This window comes from Chiloscyllium plagiosum, unplaced genomic scaffold, assembly GCF_037043375.1.
Source record: "Chiloscyllium plagiosum isolate Xiang-an unplaced genomic scaffold, Cpla_swu_hap1 HiC_scaffold_47, whole genome shotgun sequence".
Classification (NCBI taxonomy): Eukaryota; Metazoa; Chordata; class Chondrichthyes; order Orectolobiformes; family Hemiscylliidae; genus Chiloscyllium; species Chiloscyllium plagiosum.
In genome coordinates, this window is record NW_028270185.1 from 5,207,847 (window position 1) to 5,233,804 (window position 25,958).

Consider the following 25,958-nt stretch of genomic DNA (forward strand, 5'->3'; position numbering starts at 1 on the left):
CTGGCTAAAATTCGCATGAAGGACTCTCCTTCTCAACCTCTCCCTTCACCTGAGGTGTGGTGAAACTCAGGTTAAGCTCGCCACCTGTCTCTCTGTCTGGAGAGCAGCTATGGCCTGGTAGGATTACGGTGACATTACTTAGTGGAGGAATGCATCTGGGACAGCTTTCTCCAGGTGTTCACATCTGGAACAGTGCTTTGATGTCCAGTCTGACAGCACATCAAAAAGACAGCCCGTTGGCAGTGCAGCACTCCATCCTGCACTGCAGTACCCAGAGTGAGAGGTGCTACCCTCTGCTCTACCGTTCACACTTAACGTAAACTGAGGCCATGTATTCACTTAATTTGTTTTGCACTGATAGGCCCTAGAAATCGAGATGGTGAGCATAATCGTTACGCCAGCTTCGTTATTCTGAGCTCTGGCGAAGGCTGACCGTGTGGGGACGAGAACAGTCGCTTGATTCAGCGCAAACAGGGCGCTTGAGTGGACGAGGACCAGGAGTTATATAATTGATAGGCAGATGGTGCTCTCCATCCAGTAAATGCTAATAAATATGGGGAATACCGTCATGGGGGAGGGTGGGGGTCAAATGGCAGCGATGCCATCTCAATGTTGTCATCCTCTGCTGGGCATCAACGTTCTCTCTGAATTATTTGTGCGTCAGTCACTTCACTGGTGACTAATGTCCTTACATCAGGGTGATTGTAACTGGAATTTGCCATTGCATCAGCCCGTGGGGATACCGCAGAACTGCAGCCTCGCCCCTTGCCAGAAACTTCAAATTGTAATCGTGTCTTTTTATGTTTAAAACGAAGGTAGATATCTGACTCGGAAGGAAGGGGAATCGAATCATAATGTGGAGCGGCAGAGGACCCTGAGTTTAATGATTATTGTCAACCCCGTGGTCTGAATTGTGACCAAAATTGAAGAGTTGAAATAGAGACCAGCGCCAGCCTTTGCTGCAAATACGTGAAGAGGAAGGGGAGGGGGGAAGGAATTGCAAACTTGGGTTGTTGATCTTGTCTTGCAGCACTTTGCCAGTAACCTGAGGCGTGCTGTTGCAAATGTGCAAACGGTTTGAGCTCTTACTCCTTGGGTTGTGGCGACCAGGGGTGCGCTTGGCAAACTGGGGTTAAGAAAAAAAGCGAGTGCTTCGAAAGGGTTAATGGGGAGAGAAACGGGCGCCGCTGCAGTGAGCCAGTCCGCCCGCCGCTGCGCGCTGTGAGCTGTCCATGGTGCTGAAGGACAGCTCCTCTTCCAGGAATCTCGCCACTTACTGGGGGTTAACTCACACGGACAAACGCTCACATTGATGCACAGCAAACTGCTCCAGACCATCAAGAGGCGACAGGTTTCGGATCTGGTGAGAAATGGTCTCCCTGTAGGAGAGATGGAAGCCAAAAATCCCCTGAAAGCGCAGAGCGTCAGCCTCGGAGGCATATCGAAGAGGCAGCCCGGGACGGGGGCGAGGGCAGTCGGGCAGCCTTCAGCCAGTAGCCGGGACCAGGGGAGGGCAGCGGCGGACATCAGGAACCCGCCGGCTCAGCGCAGGGACGGGGAAGCTGAAAGCACCAACAAGATCCAGAAGGCGGTGAGCTTCAAGACCGAGGGCAACCAGTGTTACAGGGAAAAGAAATTCCGGGAGGCGATCGGGAAGTATCACCGGGCTCTGCTGCAACTCAAAGGAATCAAGATCAGTGAGACTGCGGCTGCAGAAATGAATGCATTGAGCAAAACGCACATCAGACTCACCGAGGAAGAGAAACGACTGATCGAAAGCACCGAGATCGATTGTTACGATAGTTTGGCAGGTGAGTGCCGGCATTTTAACCTGAGCTGACCCTTCGATTCGAATTGCAATGGCCATAGTATCAGAGACCATCAACCTTCCCAACACTAGATTTCATTGAAGATTCTGGCTTCGTGGTTCTAACAATCACAGAGATGTAACCCACCCACTCCCCTTTTACATTGATCAATTTTATACATTAAGCACATTTCTTACTAAGCTTCTGGAGATGTACTGGTTTTATGATGAGTGGTATGAGGATCAACTGGGTCGTTTGTCTACCTAATGAAAGGACAGTTCGCATGTTAAAACTGGGAGAGTTTGAGAATTCCTGGGAAAAGTGTACAGGCAGACTTGTTCACAAGATTTGGAAGCTGACTTATAAACGGATTGAGTTAGCCTCATGGGAACATAGAACATGACATTGAAACATATACAATTCTGACAGGGCTAGACAGACCTGGATGCAGGGATGATGTTCAGGGAGATCCAGAAGTAGTCTCGGGATACAGAATAAGTCATTTTGAATCAGAAATGAAATGTTTTCACTCAGAAGATGGTGAACCTGTTTAATTCTCTACTACTGAAGCCTGTGGCGGCAAAATCATTTAATATATTCAAGAAAGAACTAGGTAGATTTCTGGAGGCCAAAGATATCAATGGGTATAGGGAAAGTGCAAGAGTGTGGTGTTGAGTTAGAGGATCAGCCTGATCATGTTGAAAGACAAAGTGAGCTTGATGGGCTGAATGGCCCACTCTTGCTCCTATTCTCCATGTTTCTGGGAGATCCAGGAACTCAACTTTGAAAGGCAAATTATCCTGCTCTAGATTTGCGTAAGTGACCCAGTCTTATCGGTCTATCAGTTACTGAATGTGCTATGAGTGATTTACACCCTGTAGAACTCTAATTGTATATCAAGCATCAGAAAGGCTTCACTAGCTGACTATCTTGAGTTTTGAGTTTATGAAGTGAGTGTCATACCATGATAGTATATCAACTCTGGCTATATAATATTCCCTGTCATATTGCATTGACTAAAATCTCAACTCATTGCAGCTCCAGTCATGCAGTTCAATAACACCTCAAATTACCTGATGCAGAATTTGAACCCTGATGTTTCCTGTTATTCATTGCTATATTCATCAAGAAGCAGAGAATATGAACATGGTATTAAATTGGTCATAGGCTCTGCCTGAATAATCTGGGTTGGGTCTGCTTAAATATGTAAATCATGCATAGCTGGTGATTGTTATCTGGAGCTTGTGAGTGTTGTGGTTTCTTAATGTATTCCAGCCAACGTGCTATCTTGTATAAATTCCTATCTGATGTTTCTGATCTCATTGTAAGGTACAATTTCTGATAAATCTGTATCAAAGATATCACAAGGTATTGTAGTAGCCTTCAGGGAATATCATTTGGAAATCATTCCCTATCATTGCTTCTCTCCTGAGAACCCTAACTCAACTTGAGACCTTCCAGAACCTGGCTCATGTTCTTCATGTTTGACCCAGTAATTGTGGGCTGGCAGATGGAGTTATTGTAACTGAACTCAATCTTAGCTAGTTCACAGATTGTGCACTGAATGGGTCACCGATAATAGGCTGGAGGGATACTGTCACTTTCACAGAGGTATTCCCTTGTGTTCTAAATCATCACCAAAATGCTACAACTAAGCAATGTACAGAAACACCTCCCCTCCTCAATGTCAGTTAATTACATACTCTCTTCACTGTTATCTACAAATCAAGGAAAATCTGTTACTTTTGCAGTCCAATGTCTCAGAAGTTAAACAAACCAGCTGATTTATATTACCCAACTGATCTCAGAGGGGACATCCATTAGCATTCTACAGTTAGTCCTGGTGCTCTAAGCAAAGGTGGGGAAACTATCTCACCGCATCACAAGGTATTGGCTTCTGCCTTAGAATATGTGGGTGTTTGAACATTTAAGAATGTGGATTTTGAAGCAGCCACCTGTGGACTCTCGGATTCAAACAGCTGACAGCCAGCAAGAGAGATATAAGGCAACATACCGCTGGAGCTTACCCTTTGAGGAAAGGAGAATGTGGGAAATGATTGGACAGTTGGGATTACTTTAATTGCTAATGGAAGTTGCACTATTGTTTGCACAATAGAGTATGAAATTAATTAATAATTCAAAAATCAATGTTCCATATAATTATTGCTCGAATTTTACAGTCCTACAATATTCAAGCTTCTATTGATTTAACTGTGATCTGATCTGAATATTTTATTTGCTGAACTAGCTATATATTAATACATTATTAGATTCAAAGCTATTGCTTAAAACAAACAGAGTCTTATTTTAAAAAATAAAAGCAAAATGCAGCAGTGTTGGAAAAATGAAACAAATGCAGCGAATGCCAGAGACACTCAACAGGTCTGGCAGCATCTGTGAGGAGAGAAACACAGTTAATGTTTCAAGTCCAGTATGACCCTTTAAGAGTCTAAAGAAGAGTCATACTGGTTCAGGCAGCATCCGAGGAGCAGTAAAATCGACGTTTCAGGCAAAAGCCCTTCACCAGGAATTGATGAAGGGCTTTTGCCCGAAATGTCGATTTTCCTGCTCCTCGGATGCTGCCTGAACTGCTGTGCTTTTCCAGCGCCACTCTAATCTAGAATCTGGTTTCCAGCATCTGCAGTCATTGTTTTTACCAAAGAGTCATACTGGGCCTGCTGAGTTTCTCCAGCATTTTCTGTCTTTGATTCTCAGTTTAGAAAACTTGTCAATTACAGCATAAGAAAGATCAGGATACAGAGAGATAATGCGAAGGTTAATTGAAATGGTAATAATGTGGTTTTGCTCTGCAGTGATAAGGCAGAACTTTGTACCCATGATATTCCCACAAGAACAGATTGAGGAGGAACATAAACTTGCATTTATATAGCGCTTTTCATGATCTCAGAATGTCCCAAACTTCTGTGCAACCAACAGAGTGCATTTGAAGTGCAGTCATAGTTATAAAGCTGAAAACATACCAGCCAATTTGGACGCAGCAGGGGTGGTGGGAGGCAATAGTCTAGGGGTATTATTGCTCAACTATTAATCCAGAAACTCAACTAACATTCTGGGGACCTGGATTCAAATTCTGTCATGGCAGGTGGAATTTGAATTCAATAAAGAATCTGGAATGAAAGGACTAGTGATAACCATGAAACCATTGTTGATTGTTGGAAAAAAAAATCTGGTCCACTAATATCCTTTAGGGAAGCAAATCTGTCAACCTTACCTGGTCTGGCCAACATGTGACTCCAGACCGGCAGCAATGTGATTGACACTTAACTGCCCTTTGGGCAATTAGGGATGGACAATAAATGCTGGCCTAACCAAAGATGCCCACATCTCATGAATGAGTTAAAAAAAAACCTTCCATAGACAAATAATTTAGTTTAGTGATGTTGATTGAGGGATAAGGCCAGGGCACCAGATAAAACTTCCTACCGCCTTGTTGAAATAACAGTATCCCCCGAGAGGGTAGGTGGAGCCTCAGTTTAACAGGTAATCTTGAAGATGGCTCTTCTGACAGTGCAACACTCCCTCAGTACTGCGAGTGTCAGCCTCAATTGTGACAGAAAATCACTTATTGATTTATCTAGCCACATCCTATTCAATTGTGTTACAATGAAAACAGCTAATGCTCCCTAACCAGCAGCAGTCATCTATCTCCTGAGAGTGTGGTAAGATAAAATATAAGTCCAAATGTAGGAACCAATAATAAATAACAAATAAATTCCTCTTCAATTCCTGAAGGTGATGAGGAGGAAGTTCTAGTGACCCTGAGGTTTTTTGTAAGTGACTTCCAAATTTCAGAATCAAAAATCAAGTTGGAGAGCAGCCAACTCTTCACAGTCAAAGAAAGCAGCTTGCTTGGTCAGACTGTCCTGATCGATTAGGCTTTAACCCACCTCCCAGGGAATGGTATAGAGTGAGATTGCGAATTGAGGCCAACAACTATATTAGGGGCAAACTAGAAAAGGAAAAAATTTACTTGTAAACGAGTCAGTGTAAGACTCTTCCTGACCAGACATGAAGGGGAAGCGTTGTGTGGAAAACATCATCATTAAAATCAAACTTGTAAATGATTACAACATCACAGTGAAAATCAACATTTTTTCTTTCCCAATGCACAGGGCTCTTAAAAATATACCAAAGTGAAAAAAAAAGCTAACAGTACAGGGAAGCAGTAAATAAATTACCAGTAAATAAATCTGGACCAATTAATAGGGACCAGGAAAATTGCAGTTGAGATACTCAAGTTCTCAGCATTTGATAAGTATGCCAGTGATTTCCTAATGCTTTTCACATTTAAAAATATATAGTTATTTGATGTTACTGAAAAAAATACATTATTGGTTGAATCATTTCATCTTTGCACTCATATGGACAATTCACAAGAAATACCAATGAAAGCCAAAATAATATTTCTACTGGATGGGTTTTTTTTGGATAGTAATAGTGTTCAGGGATATAGGGAAAAGGTTGGAGATTGACACTAGATAATAGATAATAATAGTTTCAGTACAATGGGTCTTTTGCACTGTAATATTTCTGTAATAATATGAGAGCAGAATGCTGATTGGCAACACTTCTACCAATCAGAGACAAGTTTTCAACCAATCAACACACTTGTCTTATATTGTAAGTGTTATTTTCACATTCCTTTAGTAATTCTTGCCAGTTGTTCTAATGAGTGCAAGTTGAACACCTTTTCCAAAATATATCTTCCTAAAAATAACTCATAATCCCATTGTAGAAACTTGAATACTCTTCTGGCTTTGAGACTTGTATTTCCCCCTTAATAGATTCCTTCATTATTTGTGTCGTGAACTGATTTTAATTTGATGTGGTGGATAGACTACTCCCAACTACCTGTCAACTCCTGTCTTGTAAGTGTTGCTTTGCGCAGTTGTAGGCAGTTCAGACAGTCTTCTGCAAATAAAGGTAAAGTCTGGCTCCTCCATCATAATGGAGGAGAAAGTGAGGTCTGCAGATGCTGGAGATCAGAGCTGAAAATGTGTTGCTGGAAAAGCGCAGCAGGTCAGGCAGCATCCAGGGAACGGGTTTATGCCCGAAACGTCGATTCTCCTGTTCCCTGGATGCTGCCTGACCTGCTGCGCTTTTCCAGCAACACATTTTCAGCTCCTCCATCATAATGTCCTTCTCACCCCAATACATTGGTTGACTTCCCTTCCATTAAATCATTCTCTTGTATCCTGCAATGTCCCTTTTTTTTGGTCAATCAAGTGAATGTCACAGTAAATATGGATGAGGAAGGACATTTAGCCATTTTAGCTCATTCGCCTATCACCCCTCACAATGAATGTATGCAACTAACTTAGAGATTACTTCCTGACTGCCAATTCCCATTACCTGCTGCATTCTTAAAGTGAGCAGGGGAGTTCTTCCTGGCTCCTTGGCCAATATTTATTCCAAGGTCAGAAGTCAAACAGCTCCAGGTTATAGCCCAACAGATTTATTTGAAATCACAAGCTTTCAGAGCACTGCCCCTTTGTCAGGTGAAGAAGCAGTGCTCTGAAAGCTTGTGATTTCAAATAAAGCTGTTAGATTATAACTTGGTGTTGTGTGACCTCTGACCTTGTCCACCCCAGTCCAACACTGGGACCCCCACATCATAACATTGATTCCTTAATTGAAATTGCGAAGAAACAAAGGATCTTATCATTTTCACAAGAAATGATTCTGGGAGTTTGCTGTGCCCAAATTACTTGCCTCATTTTCACCATGAGAACAGCAATAAGTACTTAGTTGGCTGTGAATAACATTGGGATGCCCGATTCCATGAAGGGCACGCCTTAAAATCTGCCTCTAAGATCCACCTTTTGGTCACCTGTCCAAAATAATTCCCAAAAGGCTTGATGGCTGATGTCTGAAATGGAAGCAAAAGAGAAAATGCTGGAAAATCTCAGCAGGTCTGGCAGCATCTGTAAGGAGAGAAAAGAGCTGACATTTCGAGTCTAACTGACCCTATGTTAGACTCGAAACGTCAGCTCTTTTCTCTCCTTACAGATGCTGCCAGACCTGCTGAGATTTTCCAGCATTTTCTCTTTTGGTTTCAGACTCCAGCATCCGCAGTAATTTGCTTTAAATAGTCTGAAATGGAAGATTTTATTTAAATACAAGCATTTGTTGTAGTCAATTGTACCACACAGTTTTGCCTTCCCTGTATAATCAAAGTACTTGAATCAGTTTCCTGACGGTCTTTGTTACATTAAAACTGTTTGTGGTACCTGACACAGGTGGCATTGGGTAACAAGTATCAGTTTAACTTTCTGCAAATTGATGTGTTTCCTCAAGGTGTTTGTCAAACCTTCTCAAGGTTTTCTAGTTGGCAATGCTGGTGAATCAATCCGAAAGTGCCTTCGAATCAGTAAAACCATCGACATTGCATCCTGCCTTCCTGGTCCATCCATCGTTCATTTACTACTGACGATCCAAGCAGATCTGTTCTGCAGCAAAATGCATGATTGGACAGAAGGGAAATCCAGAACAAAGCCAGACACACAATTCAATGCAGAAAAGAAGGAATTATTCAATAATCAAAAGAGCAAATTGGAATGTAGTCCAAGGCTTTTTTTTCACTCACTCATGGGATGTTGGCATCTCTGGCTAGGCCAGTACTTATTACCCATCCCTTAGTGCACAGGCTACTGCTGTGGGTCTGGAGTCAAATGTAGGCCAAACCAGGTAAGGATGACAGATTTCCTTCCCTAAAGGACATTAGAGAACCAGATGGATTTTTCCAACAGTTTACAATGGTTTCACAGTCATCATTAGAGCTTTAATTCCACCATCTGCCATAACAGTATTCAAACCTGGGTCCCCAGAATATTACTTGGCTCTCTAGATTAATAGTCTAGTAATAATACCATTAAGCCATCACCACTGTCTGAAATGGGGTCGCACAAAAGGCTGAATGATCTTCTGTGTTGTATCATTTTATGATTCTGGTGTGCACTGACGCTGCACTGACTCTGGCTCAGTGGATACCACCCACCCCCAGGAATTTTAAACTGAACTCTAACCATCAGTGCTCTCCTCTGAGCCAAGATGTCAATTTGTTGCCATTAAACTTAGTAATAGCCTATCTTAGTGTGGAGATGTTGGCATCATTAAAATGTCTCTGGGCTAGCAATCCAGAGGCACAGGCTCATGCTGCAGGAACACGGTTCAGTGCTGAAGAAGGGTCACTGGACCTGAAACATTAACTCTGATTTCTCTTCACAGATGCTGCCAGACCTGCTAAGCTTTTCCAACAATTTCTATTTTTGTACACAGTTCAAATATCACCATAGCACCTGGTGGAATTGAAGTTCCAGCTACTAATGCCCTATGGGGAAGGAAGTCTGCCAACCTTAACCAGTCTGGCCTACATGTGACTCCAGACCCACAACAGTATGGTTCACTCTTAACTGCCCCTTGAGATGGCTTTAGCAAGCCACTCAGTTCAAGGGCAATTAGAGATGGACAACAAATGCTGGTTTGGCCAATAACAATCACATCTTTTAAGAGCAATAAAGTCTCTGATATAGGAATCAAAACAGCAACACCAGATGGAGAAATATGAAAGTATATCGGTGATTCTTCAGAACTACAAACTGATTTTTAAGGTGAGAGGAGAGAGATTTCAAAAAAACATGGGGGCAATCTTTTACACAGATGTTGTTTTGCATGTGGAATGAACCTCCAGAGGAAATGGTGGATGTGGATATGGTTACAATGTGTAAAAGACATTTGGATAAGTTCATGAATAGGTAAGGTTTGGAGGGATATGGGCCAGGAATGGGCAGGTGGGATTGGTTTAGTTTGGGATTATGTGCAGCATGGACTGGTGTGTCTGAAGGGTCTGTTTTATGTGCTATCTGACTCTATGACAGCTTCAATAGTCTGAGTGCTGTAGATTTGTTGCTCCCACAGCTTAAGAGATAGGTGGAGCATCCCAGTTGCTGTGTAAATCCATGATGTCTTTACAATGCTCTTCGGAGGGTTGGTGTGGACTTGTTGGGCCGAAGGGCCAGTTTCCACACTGTAAGTAACCTAACCTAACCTAACCTAATCTCCCTAATGAAAGTCAAGTTCAGAAATAACTGAAGGAAATGACCAGAATGGGCATCATGTCCTTCATGACTAAACCATCTGAATCGTGTTCACCCATAGATACTGTACCCAAAACCAAGGGGATTTTGAATATGCATTGAGCTAACACATTCAGTGAGGGAGCTCTAGCCTATAGCTGGGTCTCTGGGTTGCTCTCAAGTGACATTGCCTCTATACCCCATTACCAAGGAATCATTTGGCTTCTTTGAACACATTGCTGGTAATATGGAGTAACGAAAAACCAACAAAGAAACAAAGATTGGTTGAGGAGTTTCCCACTCTGACATTGGTTCATGACCTGCAAAGATTTCTCGGCAGGAGTTGGCGAAACCTGCATCTCACCTGGCAACAACGACTGAACTCTTAGGTGACAACTTATGAAGATGCAAGGATGATATGGGGACTGGCATCAGGAGGATACTTTCCAAAATATCAAGGACACGCTCCCATCCACAGATGTCCTGGCCCAATACCATGGGGTGGCACTGTGGCTCAGTGGTTCGCACTGCTGCCTCACAGCACCAGGGACCCCGATTCGATTCCAGCCTCGGGCGACTGCCTGTGTAGAATTTGCACATTCTCCCTATGTCTGCATGAGTTTCCTCTGGGTGCTCCAATTTCCTCCCACAATCCAAAGATGTGCAGGTTGGGGTGGATTGGCCATAGGAAATTGTCCAAAGATGTGCAGGTTAGGTGTATTCACCATTGGAAATACAGGGATAGAGTAGGGGTGTGAATCTGGGTGGGATGCTCTTCAGAGGATCAGTGTGGACACGATGGGCCAAATGGCCTGCTTCCACACTATAGGGATTCTATTCTACAAATCCATCCTTTTCAATTAGCAGAGCTGCAGATGGGTGTCAGAAACCACTGTATTATTCTCCTTGGCATTGTCAGCCATGGAGACACACCCTGCAGTTATAGAGACGGGAAGTCTCCATGTCAAAGTTGGGGAGGGGGGGGGTGGGGAGCTATCTTCAGATCGTACCCTTGGTCTGAAAGTGATCAAAGAGACGCACCTAAACCATTGGTCCCCTTGTTGATTGAGAAAGAATAGACAAGGATATCTCCATGGAGACAGAAATTCTGGCCCTGCCTTATGGAGATTGCCTGGAAGATGGAATCTGTGCAGGAGAAGCTACTAACAACACAGTATTCTCCAGAGTGGGAGCCTTATAATAAATTATGAGAAATCCTTTGGTGAAATTGAATGCTACACTCAGGCCACAGAGATACACCGGCCAGCAAAACAAAACCAGCTCAATCAAATCTGAAGGGAGAGCGTGTTGTCATTTGATATTGTGTTTGAGATTGGCCAGGTCAAAGGCTCGGTGAATTAGTCTTGAAGACCTATTTTGGGCATCAACAGCATTTCCCAATTGTTCAACAACTTGCTTGTTACAACTGATGTGTGTAAAATGCCAGTTACTGACTGTCCACAAAGGCACTTATACAGCAGAAGTACAGTTCACAGCCGGCCAGTACACTAAGGATAAATTGAATTTCTCCAAACAATCTCCCCCCACTTCATAAATAAAACAAAAATAATTACATGCACTATTAGTCACAGTTACGAGTTGTGCAAGTTACCCAAATTTATATGATCACAAAGAAAGTTATCATTAATTAACAAAACAACACATCAACTCGAGTCAGTTCCACTTTCATCAGTCTCTGCACATGTATTGCATACATCCCCAAACAGGTTCTCTGCTCCCAGTTCCAAAACGGCAGGTGAGCCCCAGGTGGGACAGAGGAAGTGCTTCAGTGATACTCTCAAGGCCTCACTGGGGAAGTGCAGCATTCCTACCGACACCTGGCAATCAGTGGCCCGAGGAGTATCTGGGAAGGTGTTGAGCACCTCGAGACTTGCCTTTGGGAGAAATGGAAGCCAGTGAAAACGGTGAAAGGGGTGTGCTATCACATCAATATCCTCTCCAGCCCTTCTCATGACCATCACCTGTCCCAAGTGTAACTGAGCCTGTGGTAGCTGCATCGGTCTGTACAGCCACTTATGGACTCACCTTAAAAGTGGAAGAGAGTCATTCTTACCTGTGAAGGACCACTGATGATTGCCTACATAGTTCTTAAATCATGCAACACTCCCAATTGTACGCATACACATTGTCATTGGCTGTTTCTCTGGTATCTGTTCATTCCAAGGGTGATCCATGATAAATGCGTAGTCATTCATGTTCACTACGTACAGTCAGGGTGACAACTGCTTTGTACAAATTTCAAGTTGCCACGTGGGCTGACTTTTGTTGAGAGTATTGAACATTTGCACTCTGACTTACTCTGAAAGCTCAGGTTTGGAAATGACGTGGTAGTTTTATGGAAGTGAAGTTTCTTGTTCTCTCTTTTTTCCTTGGTTTTGTCACTCACACCTGTTAATATTTCAGGCATTGGTAGGATTGGATAGGGTGTGATATTAGCCTTTGTCTGGATTACTTTCCATGTCTTCAGTGGTGTATTTCTCATCAATGATTGCCTTGTTCAAGTCTGTGCTGGATTTGCTCAATTTCTTTAGCTCTTTATTTCTCTTGAACTCTTTGACCATGTTCACTGCTACCTCAGCATTTCCATTTAACTGGGGATAGTGAGGAAATGATGCATGGTGCTGAATTCCCTGGATGCTTTATGAAACAGCTGAACTTTTCACTCACAAATGAATGACAATTGTCACTCATCGCATGTTGGATTTAGTGTAGCAACTGAAGTGTGCTTTCAGGCAATCTCCAATCTCATTGGTAGTTAGCCGGTCTAATTCCCAGTGACTAGAATAGTCATTGATGTTGACAAGGTCATCAATTCCTGCAACATGGTCTGTCTGGGATGTCATGCATCTAAAGCAGCTCTTTGTTTTGTTTAGCTTTGTATTTATTCCAGGCATTACCCCCCCTTGATCTGCTCCTTGATGTCATTGTTTGGACAGTGGACAACTCCTCTGCATTCCTCAGATTTCTTAATGGGCATGGATACACTTCAGCCATCATTTAACATTGAATTCTACAGTGAAGATACAGATCATTCGTCCATCAAGTCTGGACCAACCCTCCGAACAGCATCCCACTCAGTCCCTGTAACCCTGCGTTCCCCGCGACTATTCCACTTAGCCTGCGCATCCCTGGACACTATGAGCAATTTCCCATGGCCAATCCACCCTAACCTGCACATCTCTGGACTGTGGGAGGAAACCGGAGCACCTGGAGGAAATCCACACAGACACGGGGAGAACGTGCAAATTCCACACAGACAGTCGCCTGAGGCTGGAATCGAACTCAAATCCCTGGCGCTCTGAGGCAGTAGGATATTTACTTTATTTCCTTTATAAATCTTGGACTGTTACTTCATCGCTGTATGTACATAATTCTCAACAGGCATGTCCTTGATCTTTTCAGGCTATCCTTTCATGCTTATTTCTTGCAGCATTCGATGAGTTGGAGCTGGTTGCACAGATTGCTTGACATGAATAAGATACTTATCTGTCAGATTCCACATCTGCTGAGTTATTGACTGCATGAGCCTGGCAAGCTCTTGCTTTTCATTGACTCTGGAAGATTTAACACTCTGCTTTAGCATCCTTAACTTCATTCATAGGGAGTGCAGCTCTCACCAGCAAGTCAACAATATACATCTGATTCCCTTGCTTCTATGTTATGTCCAGATGCTATCTCTACAAATGGAGGTAACTTTGTTCACAGAAGCTTAGGAATAGGTAGAAGCAGTTTTAAGAAGACCCTTGGTCTCCACAGCCCTCTGCAGCAATGGGTTCCACAGATTCTCCACCCTCTGGCTGAAGAAATTCCTCATCATCTCAGCTCTAAAGGCTGGTCCCTTCATTATGAGGCTGTACCCTCAGGTCTCAGTCTCTCCTACTGGTGGAAACATCTTCTCCATGTCCATTCCATTCAGGCCTCTCAGAATTCTTTAAGTATCAATAAGATACTGCCCCTATCCTTTCAAATTCCATCAAATATACAGATAAAGAATCCTCAGCCTCTCCACATATGACAAAACCTTCACCTTATAAGATCTTTCTTATAAACCTTCTCTGGATCCCCTCCAAGGCCAGTACACTCTTCCTTGGATACTCTGTTCACTGCTCACGACATTCTAAATGTGGTCAGACCAGAGCCTGATACAGCCTCAGCAATACATCTCTGTTTTTGTATTCTAGCTTTCTTGAAATGAATGCTAGCATTGCATTTGTCTTCATAACCACTGACCGAACCTAAAATAATCCTAACCTAGGATTCCTAAGTCCCTTTGCACTTCAGATTCCTGAAGCCTTTCCCCCATTAGAAAATAGTCTACACCTCAATTCTTCCTCCCAAAGTGTATAACCTTGCACTTTTCCACACTGTATTCCATCTGCCACTTCTTTGCCCCTTCTTCCGGCCTGACCAAGTCCTTCTGCAGCCTCCCCGCTCCTTCAGCAGTAGCTGTCCCACACCATTTGCCTTCCTAATTGCTTGCTGCATCCGTCTGTCTGCGTACATTGTAACCCATAGCTCAGGCTATCATGCAATAAGCAACATCTTGTTATGACAACAGCTTCTTCTTGTTTAAACTGGTTAAGGTTGATCTTCTGGATGTGCAGAGGGATCTTGGAGTCCACGTACATAGATCTCTGAAAGTTGCCACCCAGGTGGATAGTGCTGTTAAGAAGGCATACAATGTGTTAGGTTTCATTCGTAGAGGAATTGAGTTCTGCAGCCACAATATTATACTGCAACTATACAAAACGCTGGTGCGACCACATTTGGAATATTGTGTGCCGTTCTGGTCCACATATTCGGGAAGGATGTGGAAGCATTGGAAAACGTGTAGAGGAGATTTACCAGGATGTTGCCTGGTCTGGAGGGAAGGTCTTATGAGGAAAGGCTGAGAGACTTGGATCTGTTCTCATTGGAGAGAAGAAGGCTAAGAAGTGATTTGATAGAGACATACAAGATGATCATAGGATTAGATAGGGTAGACAGTGAACGTGTTTTTCCTAGGATGATGATGTTAGATTGTACAAGGGGGGCATAACTACAAATTGAGGGGTGATAGATTTAAGACAGATGTCAGAGGCAGGTTCTTTACGCAGAGAGTGGTAAGGGCGTGGAATGCCCAGTCTGCCAATGTAATTAACTCATCCACATTAGGGAGATTTAAACAATCCTTAGATAAGCACATGGATGATTTGGGGATAGTGTAGGGGGATGAGCTGAGAATAGTTCACAGGTCGGCGCAACATCGAGGGCCGAAGGGCCTGTTCTGCGCTATTTTGTTCTATGTTCTATGTTCTACCCCTGTAATAGGCTGTTTGACCTAGTTAAGGGATGAGCAATAGTGGAGCTTCCTTCCTATTGACAAATACTACACTGGGCTTACTGAGGGAGTGCTGCGCTGTCAGAAGCATTGTCTTTTCATTGAGGCCCCAAGTCCCTGTCTGTCCTCTCCGGTGTGTGGAAATGATCCATTGACAGCAACTTGCTGAAGAGAAGGGGCATTCTCCCTGGCCCAATATTGATCCATGAACCACCATCGCTAAAATCAGATGATCATTTTGCTTGGTTGTGGGATCTGCGTATTTATGAATGCACCTTTTTGTTATCCTATTGGTGTGATCCTTAATTTGTAACGCTCTTCTGCCTCTCAGACTCTGACCATCCAGACGCTCCAACATTTTCGGTTTGAGTGCATTGATAATGACATTCATGGAGCTTGTGTTACTGTAAGGTTTCATTTATCCTCAGCTGAAATAAAACAACTGGCTCGAGAGACCGAGATCTTCCTGTCACAGTGTAAGGTTAAAATGCTCATGTCATACATCAATGGCCATTTCCTTTTCCAAATAGACAAAATGACTCCATTCCCACAATCCCTGGTAGTACTGTAACATTCTTCATATACTGTTGTAAATACATCTCCTAGTTTCTGATTGTTTTGAGATGCAAACACTCTATGGGCATAAATTCACATTTCAAGGCAGAGTGTCTGTTTATTTGCTGAGAGTTTGTGGATCAGTCCCTGGAGCTTTGCATTGTTAAAAATTCAGATGTGGATTTTCCACTTGCCGTAGCAGCAGCTGCTGCGGTGGCTGGTTTATTCAGGATGTGTTTGTGAGAGTGTGTCTGTGTGAGTTGATTTGAATGTATTTGTTTGGTTTGTGTGTGAGTTTGCACAGGTTGGAATGCAAATGCTGGGTGCACGTCTGTGTAAATGTGTGAATGTTTTTGGGGTATGTGTGGTGGGGTGTGAGAGAAAACGGAAACTGCTGGAGAAACTCCACAGGTCTGGCAGCACCTATGGAGAGGGAATGTTTCGAGTCCAGTGACCCTTCTGTAGAGCAGCTGTGAAAAGCTGCACTGGCCTGTATGTTATGTGTGGGTGTGTATGTATCTAACCACCTGTCTGCATGTATATGATGTTTTTATGTAAGTAAGCAGGGTTCTCTAGTGTATTAGAGTGATATTCTGTGTATGTTTGTGTGTGAGGCTTTGAATTTTGCTGAGGGGAATTATTTTTCACCCAGAGGGGAGTGGGAATCTCAGATTTACTGCCTGAAAGAGCGGTTGAGTCAGAAACATTGAAGCAGTACTTAGAATCCACTTGTGTTGTCCGAGGCTATGGGTCAAGAGTTAGAAAATGGGATTGGTGTAGTCAGATCTTTGTTGACTGGTGCAGATACAATGGACTAAGTGGCCTTCTCCTGTGCTGTAAACATCTATGTATATTTTTGTATGTTTGTGTCTATCTTTGTGTTTTGAAGTGTGTGACTTTGTGTGTGTCTTTGAGTGTGTTGGGTGTGTGACCATTGTGTGTAGTTGTTGTGTGTTGGAGGGTGTGTATCTATTGTGTGTGTTTGAGTGTGGACCATGCATGTTCTGTCTGTCTGTCATGTTTGTTCAGCTATAGGCTGTGCGTGTGTGTTCTGTGTGTCTGTTGTGTGTTGGAGTTTGTGTTTGAGTACAGATCATATGTGTTGTGTGTGCCTGTCATGTGTGTTCAGGTGTGGGCTGTGCATGTGTGTTCTGTGTGTCTGTTGTGTGTTGGAGTTTGTGTTTGAGTACAGATCATATGTGTTGTGTGTGCCTGTCATGTGTGTTCAGGTGTGGGCTGCGCATGTGTGTTCTGTGAGTTTGAGTGTGAACCAAGTGTGTTTTGTGCATCTGTCATGTGTGTTCAGGTGTGGGCTGTGCGTGTTGTGCTTATCTGTCATGTGTTGCGATATGTGTTTTGAACTGTGTATCTCTGTTGGATGTTTGCCCAGAGTTCTGACTAATAAAGGATCAAAATATTTATCAATAAATGAATGCTTTAATGAGAGCACAGTGCTGCAAAGCTCTGCTATTACAGCATTATGTGGGCACGAAATGGGTGGAAACTTATTCAGTTAAAAATTACAAATGTGTATTGTGCCTGTTGTCTGATCATTCAAGCATCATTATGAGCACTGTATTGCCAAATTAATTTTCAGCTACCAGCTACAATATCTAAATACATTTTCTCCCATCTACAACATAAATTATTAGCAAAATTTTACCTTTAACTCATACAGAATCATAGAATCATATAGTACACAAGAGGCCCTTTGGCCCATCACACCTGTACAATCAGATGTATTACTACCTACATCTTTAACATAATACATTTCACATGCAAATAAAACAGAAATGAATGTTGGAGAGGAGACTTAAGCCTGGGGAAGAATTCCCTCTCCCGGTGCACAAACACTTAAACACAAATATCCTTTCTCTGCAAAACTGTCAATACAGAGAGAGAGGTGCTTTATTGATGGACATGTGGATCAAAGGATATCAGGAGTTGGGGGGATATGGAGTTTAGACCACAATCAGGTGAGATATGATTTTTCCAAATGGATGAGCAAACTTCAAGGGGCTGAGTGACCTCCTCCTGGTCCGTGTTCATGTGTTTGTATTTACAGAGGCATTTAAGTCACGTAAAAATACTAATGGCAGGGAAGATAATAACCTCTCCATTAATGTAACCAAGAAGTTACCTCAAGAACATAAAGAATGAGAGTAGGAGTGGGCTATTTAGTTCCTCAAGACTGCTCCACAATGGTTGGTCTGCCCCTAGCGTTCATGCTAGCTCAACCTAACCATCACAGAGTCATAGAGTCATACAACAAGGAAACAGACCCTTTGATCCAACCAGTCCATGCCGAACATAATCCCAAACTAAACTAGTCCCAATTGAGTGAAGCAGATTAGTTGAACTGATGGCAACATGCACCTCTGCTTCCACATCCGAAGATCTGGGTTTCCGTATGTTACCATCTGTGGGATTGTGCTGTGCACTAAACGACTGAAGCAGTAAAACTGGGTTGGCATTGCCCGTCTTCTCACTGTCACTCATGTGGGAGAAAGTGAGGCCTGCAGATGCTCGAGATCAGGGTCGAGTGTGTGTTGCTGGAAAAGCACAGCAGGTCAGGCAGCATCCGATGAGCAGGAGAATCGTCGGGCATAAGCCCTTCATCAGGGAGGAGGCCTTTGGGCCAGGGGGGCTAAGAGATAAATGGGAGGGGGTGGGGCTGGGGGGAAGGTAACTGGGAATGTGATAGGTAGATGAAGGTGGAGGGGAAGGTGATAGGTCGGAGAGGAGGGTGGAGCGGATAGGTGGGAAAGACAATGGACAGGACAAGAGAGTGGTGCCGAGTTGGAGGCATGGGTCTGGGATAAGGTGGGGGGAGGGGAAATGAGAAAACTGGGAAAATCCACATTAAACCCATGTGGTTGCAGGGTCCCAAGGTGGAAAATGAGGTGTTCTTCCTCCAGGCATCGGGTGGTTAGAGTTTGGCAGTGGAGGAGGCCCAGGACCCGCATGTCCTTGATGGAGTGGGAGAGGGAGTTGAACTGTTCAGCCATCAGGCAGTGGGGTTGGTTGGTGCGGGTGTCCCAGAGATGTTCTCTGAGACGATCCGCAAGTTGGCGTCCTGTCTCCCTGATGTAGAGGAGACCACATCGGAAGCAACGGATACAATAGATGGCATTTGTGGAAGTATAGCTAAATTTCTGTCAGATGTGGAAGGATCCTTTGGGGCCTTGGACGAAGGTGAGGGGGGAGGTGTGGGTGCAGGTTTTGCAATTTGTGCGGTGGCAGGGCAGGGTGCCGGGAGGGGAGGGTGGGTTGTTAGGGGGCATGGACCTGATGGATCCGAAATGCAGATAGGGATGGGGAGTTAAATATATCTCTCGTGGTGAGGTCTGTTTGTAGATGGTGGAAATGGTGGAGGATGATGCGATATTTATGGATGGTGGTGGGCTGGAAGGTGAGGACCAGGGCGGTCTGTCCTTGTTGCATTGGGAGGAGGGGGGAGTTCAAGGGCAGAGATGCAGGATTTGGAGGAGATACACTGGAGGGCATTGTTGACCATGGGGAAAGGGAAGTTGCGATCTTGGAAGAAGGAGGCCACTTGCGATTTTCTAAGGTGGAATTGGTCATCCTGGGAGCAGATGCAGCGGGACATGGAGGAATTGGGAATAAGGGATGGCATTTTTACAGGAGGTATGGTGGGAGGAGGTGTAGTCCAGGAAGCTGTGGGAGACGGTGGGTTTATAGTAGATGTCCGTGGTTAGTCAGTTGCCAAAGATGGTGGTGGAGAGATCCAGGAAGGAGAGGGAGGTTGCTTGGGTGTCCTAACATTTTGTGGGTGTCTTTTTAAATCCAGATTTGCAGTTACTATTTTCTCTATTTGTGTCTTGATTGTAAAAAATGGTACGTCAAACCTTGTTGATTAGTTAACTGCAGGAAAGGGCTGTCGAAAAGAAGCTCTTCTCCTCTATTTTAAATCTCCATGTCGGACTCCTTTCAAAATAACAACAGACAGGTTCACCGACACAGTACGGAGGCTGAGCTAGGCGGGATTAGACAGTGGGTTGCTGTGGAGACAGTGAGAGGGTAATTATGCCTTTTAATGTGGAGTAAAGGAAGTGACAGAAAATAGATTTGAGATCCTGACAATGACAAAGTCAATAATAGCCTTTCACACAAGAGGCAGGACCAGTGTCTATTAAATCCAGAGAAAGAAACAAGAATTGGGTGGGGGAGGGGCGGCTGGAGGGGGGGGGAGGGGGGGGTGGGCGGGTGGAGGGGGGGAGGAGTGGGGGAGGGATCTCATACAAACAGAGAAACTTTTTTTTTAGATTACTTACAGTGTGGAAACAGGCCCTTCGGCCCAACAAGTCCACACCGCCCCGCCAAAGCGCAACCCACCCATACCCCTACCTTTACCCCTTACCTAACACTACGGGCAATTTAGCATGGCCAATTCACCTGACCTGCACATCTTTGGACTGTGGGAGGAAACCGGAGCACCCGGAGGAAACCCACGCAGACACGGGGAGAATGTGCAAACTCCACACAGTCAGTCGCCTGAGGCGGGAATTGAACCCTGGTCTCTGGCGCTGTGAGGCAGCAGTGCTAACCACTGTGCCACCGTGCTGCCCATGCACTCAAGGGAATCAATAAGATGGAAGCAGGGAGGGTGTTTCCACTGGTGGGTGAAACTATAACGAAGGGGCATAGACTCAAAATAAGGGGGAGCGGGTTTTGGACTGAGCTGAGGAGGAACGTCCTCACCCAGAGGGTTGTGAATCTGTGGAATTCCCCGCCCAGGGAAATAGTTGAGGCTTCCTCGTTGCATGTTTTTAAGGCAAAGATAGATTTTTGAACAGTAAATGAATAAAGGGTTACGTGAGGCGGGGGGTGGTAAGTGGAGCTTAATCCACGAGAAAGATCAGCCGTGAATGGCTCGAGGGGCCAGATGACCTACTCCTGCGCTGAGTTCTTATATTCTTATAAAATGTGGAATCTTATAAAAAGGCCTTGATGAAGTAGGTTTCTTGTTTGGAATAGGGAGTGCATGGAATCCACCGTACCATGTGCAGGAGAACAACGTTGATGTGGTTGGTAGCACCTCTTCCTCTGACTCGGATAGTCATGGGTTCAATTCCCATTCTAGAGATTTGAGCTGAAGCTCCCATTGCGGTACTGAGGGAGTGCTACACAGTAGTGGGGCACCAAATTTCAGGTGAAGCTTTAAACTGAGACCTGTCAGGTGTAAAAGATTTCATAGCATTAGTTAAAGAGGACGGTCCTAGCCAAAGGATAACCCATGTACAACATTGCTAAATAAAGCAGGATGTCTAATCAGAAGTACCACCTTGTTTTCGGGAGCTTTCTGTGCACTGTTTGGCCACTGTGCTTGCTACATTACAACAATTACTTCATTGTCAGTCAGATGCTTTGGGTCATCCTGAGGGAAAGGCACTATACAAATGTAAACCCTTTGTTGAGCAGCAGGCAGAGAGTGTGGTCCTGGATAATAACTCATGGGAGTGGACTGCATGGAAGTGCGGAATGCCAGGTGCTGGGTCAGACAGGATTCCCTGCAAATGGCCCATGGAGACCTCTGGAAGTTTCTCCAGCCTGAATCACCGCCCAGGCTCCCCGAATCCCTTCGCTTCCCGACTCCTGAGCCTCCCAGATTTTAAAATTCTCCGACATTGGGGATCATGCCCTCAGCTTCATTTTCCTAAACACAGGAATGTTTCCCACAATCTTTCAATCTCAAATGCCCCCTTTAATAATCCCCTTTTGCTAAATTCTACATCTTTAATCCAAAGCTTTAGTCACCTATCTCCTCATGTGGTTCACTATTGAATTTAGCATATTGAAGGTGCTATATAAATGGAGAGGAGTTGTTAACCTGGGCTGACAACCCATCCTTCTCCTTGACACATTGATGTATCAGGATCTGATTCTCCCTTCTCTCTGCCAGCGTGTCTTCTCCAGTCTGAGCTGGTGAACTATGAGCGCGTGAAGGAATACTGCTTAAAAATCCTCGGGAAGCACAAGGACAATTTCAAAGCTATGTACAGAGCAGGAATTGCCTTCTATCACCTCGGAGACTGCGAGAGCGCCCTGCAGTACCTGAAGGAAGCGAAAGATCGGGAGCCCACAGGTAAAGGTGGTCAGCTACATCTCACACACAGACAACACCAGGGACTGGGAGGGACTGTGTCAGACTTAGAGCAACTGGGAAGGATTGAGTCAGACTGAGAGCGACTGAGAGACCAAGAGAGACTGAAAAAGACTGAGACCAAGAGAGAGTGAGAGAAACTGTGAGACTGAGAGAGGCTGAGACTGAGATTGAGAGGAACTGGGAGAGACTGTGAGGCTGAGAGAGACTGAGACCGAGAGTGAGAGGGACTGAGAGAGTCTGTGAAACTGAAAGAGACTGAGAGACTGAGAGAAGCTGAGAGAGACTGAGACTGAGAGAGATTGTGAAACTGACAGAGACTGAGAGGAACTCAGTCTGACTCAGTCCCTCTTAGTCTCTCTCAATCTCTCTCAGTCCCTCTCAGTCTCTCCCTGTCTCTCTCAGTCCCTCTCAGTCTCTCCCTGTCTCTCTCAGTCCCTCTCAGTCTCTCCCTGTCTCTCTCAGTCTCTACCAGAGAGAGACTGAGACTGAGAGAGACTGTGAAACTGAGAGAGACTGAGACTGAGAGAGATTGTGAAACTGAGAAAGATTGAGAGAGACTATGAGAGAGTGAGACTGAGACAGACTGAGAGAAACTGATGGGACTGAGTGAGACCAAATTTGATGTGCTTATCCAGTTGTCACTGACATAATGGGCTGAATGATCACTTTCTGTGCTGTAACTTCTACAGACTCTGACAAATGAAAGAAAAGACCCATCTCTGTCCTGTTCACCTCCTAACCATTCCACAGTAATAGCTGCAGCCTGGGCTGACATTTATTGTCCATCTCTAATTGCCTTGTAGCTGTTCTATGTAACGGAGTATCTGAGGGCTCTTGTAGCACAGTGGTAGGGTCCCTATCTCTGAGCCAGGAGATCTAGGCTCATATCCCACCTATTCTGGAGGTGTGTTATACCAGGTTGATTAGAAACCATCCACAACTGAGTGCCTTGCTGCAACAATTTCAGAGGGCCTTCAGTTGAAATGAGTCAACCCCTTTACTGTGGTCTGGAGTCACATGCAGCCCAGACCAGGTAAGGACAGATTTCCTTCCCTAAAGGACATCAGTGAACTAAATAGGGTTGTTATGACAATGGCTTTCATGTGACTGGCTTTTAATAATGAGTTGAGTTTAAATTCCACTAGCTGTCATTTGAACAGTTGCATTTGGCTGGCCTGCTGGACTCTATTTAGTTCGGTGATATTGTTTAAGGGTAATCACCTTTATCGAGGAGTATTTAACAGGATCAGACACAAAGTGAGCAAAGCCTTCAATGACGAAGAGATTCTGGAGCCAGACATCAATCATCACTTGTCCTTTCAGAACCACATAGACAGTAGGTCCTAAGTTACTCGGAGAGCACCATTTTAACATTCTTTCACAGGAGATGGATGTTGCTGGCTAGGCCAGTATTTGATGCCACTCCTTAGCTACCCCTGTCCCAAACAGTTGGTGGGGGGGATGCGGAGAGAGGAAAAATTCCCCACAATAGATTGGCAGACAGCAGCTGATTATGGTGATGGGGCTGAGGTTTGGGTTAGTTACTGGGTCGAGTTTGGAGTTTGACTGAAAATGATATTTTCCTCTCTGCTCTCTTCACAGACACCAATGTCTTCAGATACATCCAACTGACGGAGATCAAGATGAATCGATCCAATCAGAGGGAGCAAGAAGGCTCCAAGGAGATGATTGGTTAATAAAATGCACAAGATCTATGGACATAGCCATCTCCAAGGCTGAGTTGTAGCTAATATTAATGAAACAATCAGAGTTTGGCAATTATTTCAAGAACAAACAGGCCTTCCTGGGCTAGAGTTATGGTCTGAGAGTCTATGCAGGGGGTGCAGGGTTGGTTTGGCTGCACGCAGTGTTAACTTTATCAACAGAGCATGCTTGATGTGTCCCCGCGATCCTGGTCAGAGGCTTGCACCTTCAAATGATGCTGTTGCCTGCCGTTGTCCATCCTCTCCAAAATGACGCTGCGGCACAGTAGATTGTGGGTTCAAGCCCCATTCGAGGGACCTCAGCCCAAAGTCTAGGCCCACACTCCTGGCGCAGCACCGATGATGTGCAGCAGGGTCAGAGGTGCCATGTTGCGACGGCAATTGGAGAGCTAAACTCTGCCCCTGTCAGGTGACCATAAAAGATCTCATTGCCCTGGTTTTGAAAAAGAGTGCTCCTTGGTGTCCTGGTCAATATTTATCCCTCACCCAACTTTGTGATAAACAGGATGTCTGATCATTACCTTGTTGCTGATTGTGTGCATTGCTTCCTGTGGTTCCTACATTTTGACCATGACTGCATTTTTTAAAAGGAGTTTCTCATTGGCTGTAATGTGCTTTGGAACATCTTGAGTTCACAGCAGGTGCTATAGAAATGCCAATCTTCCTCTCTTTCTGTAGGAACATAAGAACCAGGAGCAGGAGGAGGCCATTCAGCCCCTCCGAGCCTGTTCCACCACTTAATACAATCATGGCTGATCTCATCCCGGCCTCAACTCCACTTTCCGGCCTGTTCTCTATAACCCTTTAACCCATTATCAATTAAAAATCTCCTTAAATTTACTCAATATCCCACCATCCACCGCACTCTGGGGGAGTGTATTCCATGACCCTTTTGAGAGAAGTAATTTCTTCTCATCTCTGTGTTTGAAATCCACTGCTCCTTGTCCTAAAACTATGACCTCTCGTTCTAGACTGATTGAAAAAATCCTGCAAAGCACCACACAGCACCGCACCCCCCCCCCCCCCCCCCACACACACACACACACCGCGAAGACCCCACCAACCTTGGCTTGAAGCACACACCTTCCTGTGGGATGGCTGACCCTAATGCATGTGATAATTGCGTTGTCACACTCCGCAATGCATGCAGCTTGCCTAGTGGTTGCTCCCAGAATGCGACAGAATGGAACCTCAGACCCTCTGGTGAAGGCGCCCGGGTTTGAAAGGGAAAGTGAACGTGGACTTTCTGCTCCAGCTCCCCTCATCCCTCACACTACACCCCTGCCCAGCCTTGAACACACTGCCAATTTGCCTGTTGTCTGTCTGGCCTGTGTCCTTCCCTCAGCCCAGAGGGGTGTTCTGACACGGGGAGAAAGTTGAAGAAGAAATTGGGTGGACGAAACGAACCAGTTTGACTGATGGAAAGAAAGATCTGTCTTAAGGTGTCATGGAGCATGTCTTCCACCACAGAGTGCCCTCAATTATTATCAGCTATTGCCAGCACACAGCCCATTGGTCAAAGTCCCACACAATGGCCTCCAGTAAATGTGGACAACAGAAACCTTGCCCATGGGTTGGAGAACTGATGGGAACTGGTTTCACTTCCACTGGGGGAAGGGTCAATTAATGGCCTAAGTGAAGCTGCCCCTTCAGATCCACGTCTTTGGGGGAGGGGGCAAGAGAGAGGTTCAGGGGGATGGGGCTGTTTGTTAACTTCTGGGGACACGGGAGACCCATGTACATCCCACCAAGCCCTTGAGCTACCATTAGTGAGACTGGGGGAGAATTGGCTTCCAGTGATAGGAGCCTAATTGACAATGGGTGAGCAGGTGAAAAACCATTTCCTGCCTCTGACAAATTTCCCGTGCTCCTGCCACGCCCTCTCCCCTCTCCTGACCCATGTGCCTCCTGCTGCTGAATTGGCAGGACAAAATTCCATCTGGGTACTTCTTCCCAAAAGCAACAATCCCAAACGTGTCTTGAAGTTAATTCCCAAATCTCCAAACCAATTATTTTAAACCTCTGATTGGTTGCTGGGTCCCAGTAGAGTCTGGCATTGATCTTCCACAATTCTCTGACCCGTTTGGTTTTTTTTAAGAAAATGGGCCATATCACCAAAAGATGTCAAAGGTCAAATGGATGATAAAAGGCAAATGACAACCATGGACTCACGGTGTTCATCACTGGAACTTTCTGTTAAGAAATGGGGAGACAACCTAGATTTGATTGTAGATTTGAAGGTTTATATTTAGAATGTGATATTATAGAGTGTTATACTTTTAATAAAGCATCCAAAAGTGATCAAAA

The 25,958-nt window shown here is 44.7% G+C and overlaps 1 protein-coding gene across 1 annotated transcript; it reads left to right on the forward strand.

The window, feature by feature from the left end:
• The first annotated feature begins 680 nt into the window (after nt 1-680).
• On the forward strand, nt 681-25,958 carry ttc9b (tetratricopeptide repeat domain 9B). Its single transcript, XM_043680769.2, has 4 exons — nt 681-1,811; nt 21,724-21,906; nt 23,530-23,619; nt 25,750-25,958. The coding sequence occupies exons 1-4, from the start codon at nt 1,313-1,315 to the stop codon at nt 25,806-25,808; spliced, it is 831 nt and encodes a 276-aa protein (XP_043536704.2). The 5' UTR covers nt 681-1,312; the 3' UTR covers nt 25,809-25,958.

What these genes read in the sequence shown, in the direction of transcription:
- ttc9b (XM_043680769.2), top strand. Translation starts at nt 1,313, where the DNA reads ATGCACAGCAAACTGCTCCAGACCATCAAGAGGCGACAGGTTTCGGAT. An exon ending in TTGTTACGATAGTTTGGCAG is followed by an intron (nt 1,812 to 21,723) that starts GTGAGTGCCGGC and finishes TCTCTCTGCCAG; the next exon opens with CGTGTCTTCTCCAGTCTGAG. An exon ending in AGGCTCCAAGGAGATGATTG is followed by an intron (nt 23,620 to 25,749) that starts GTTAATAAAATG and finishes GTTTTTTTTAAG; the next exon opens with AAAATGGGCCATATCACCAA.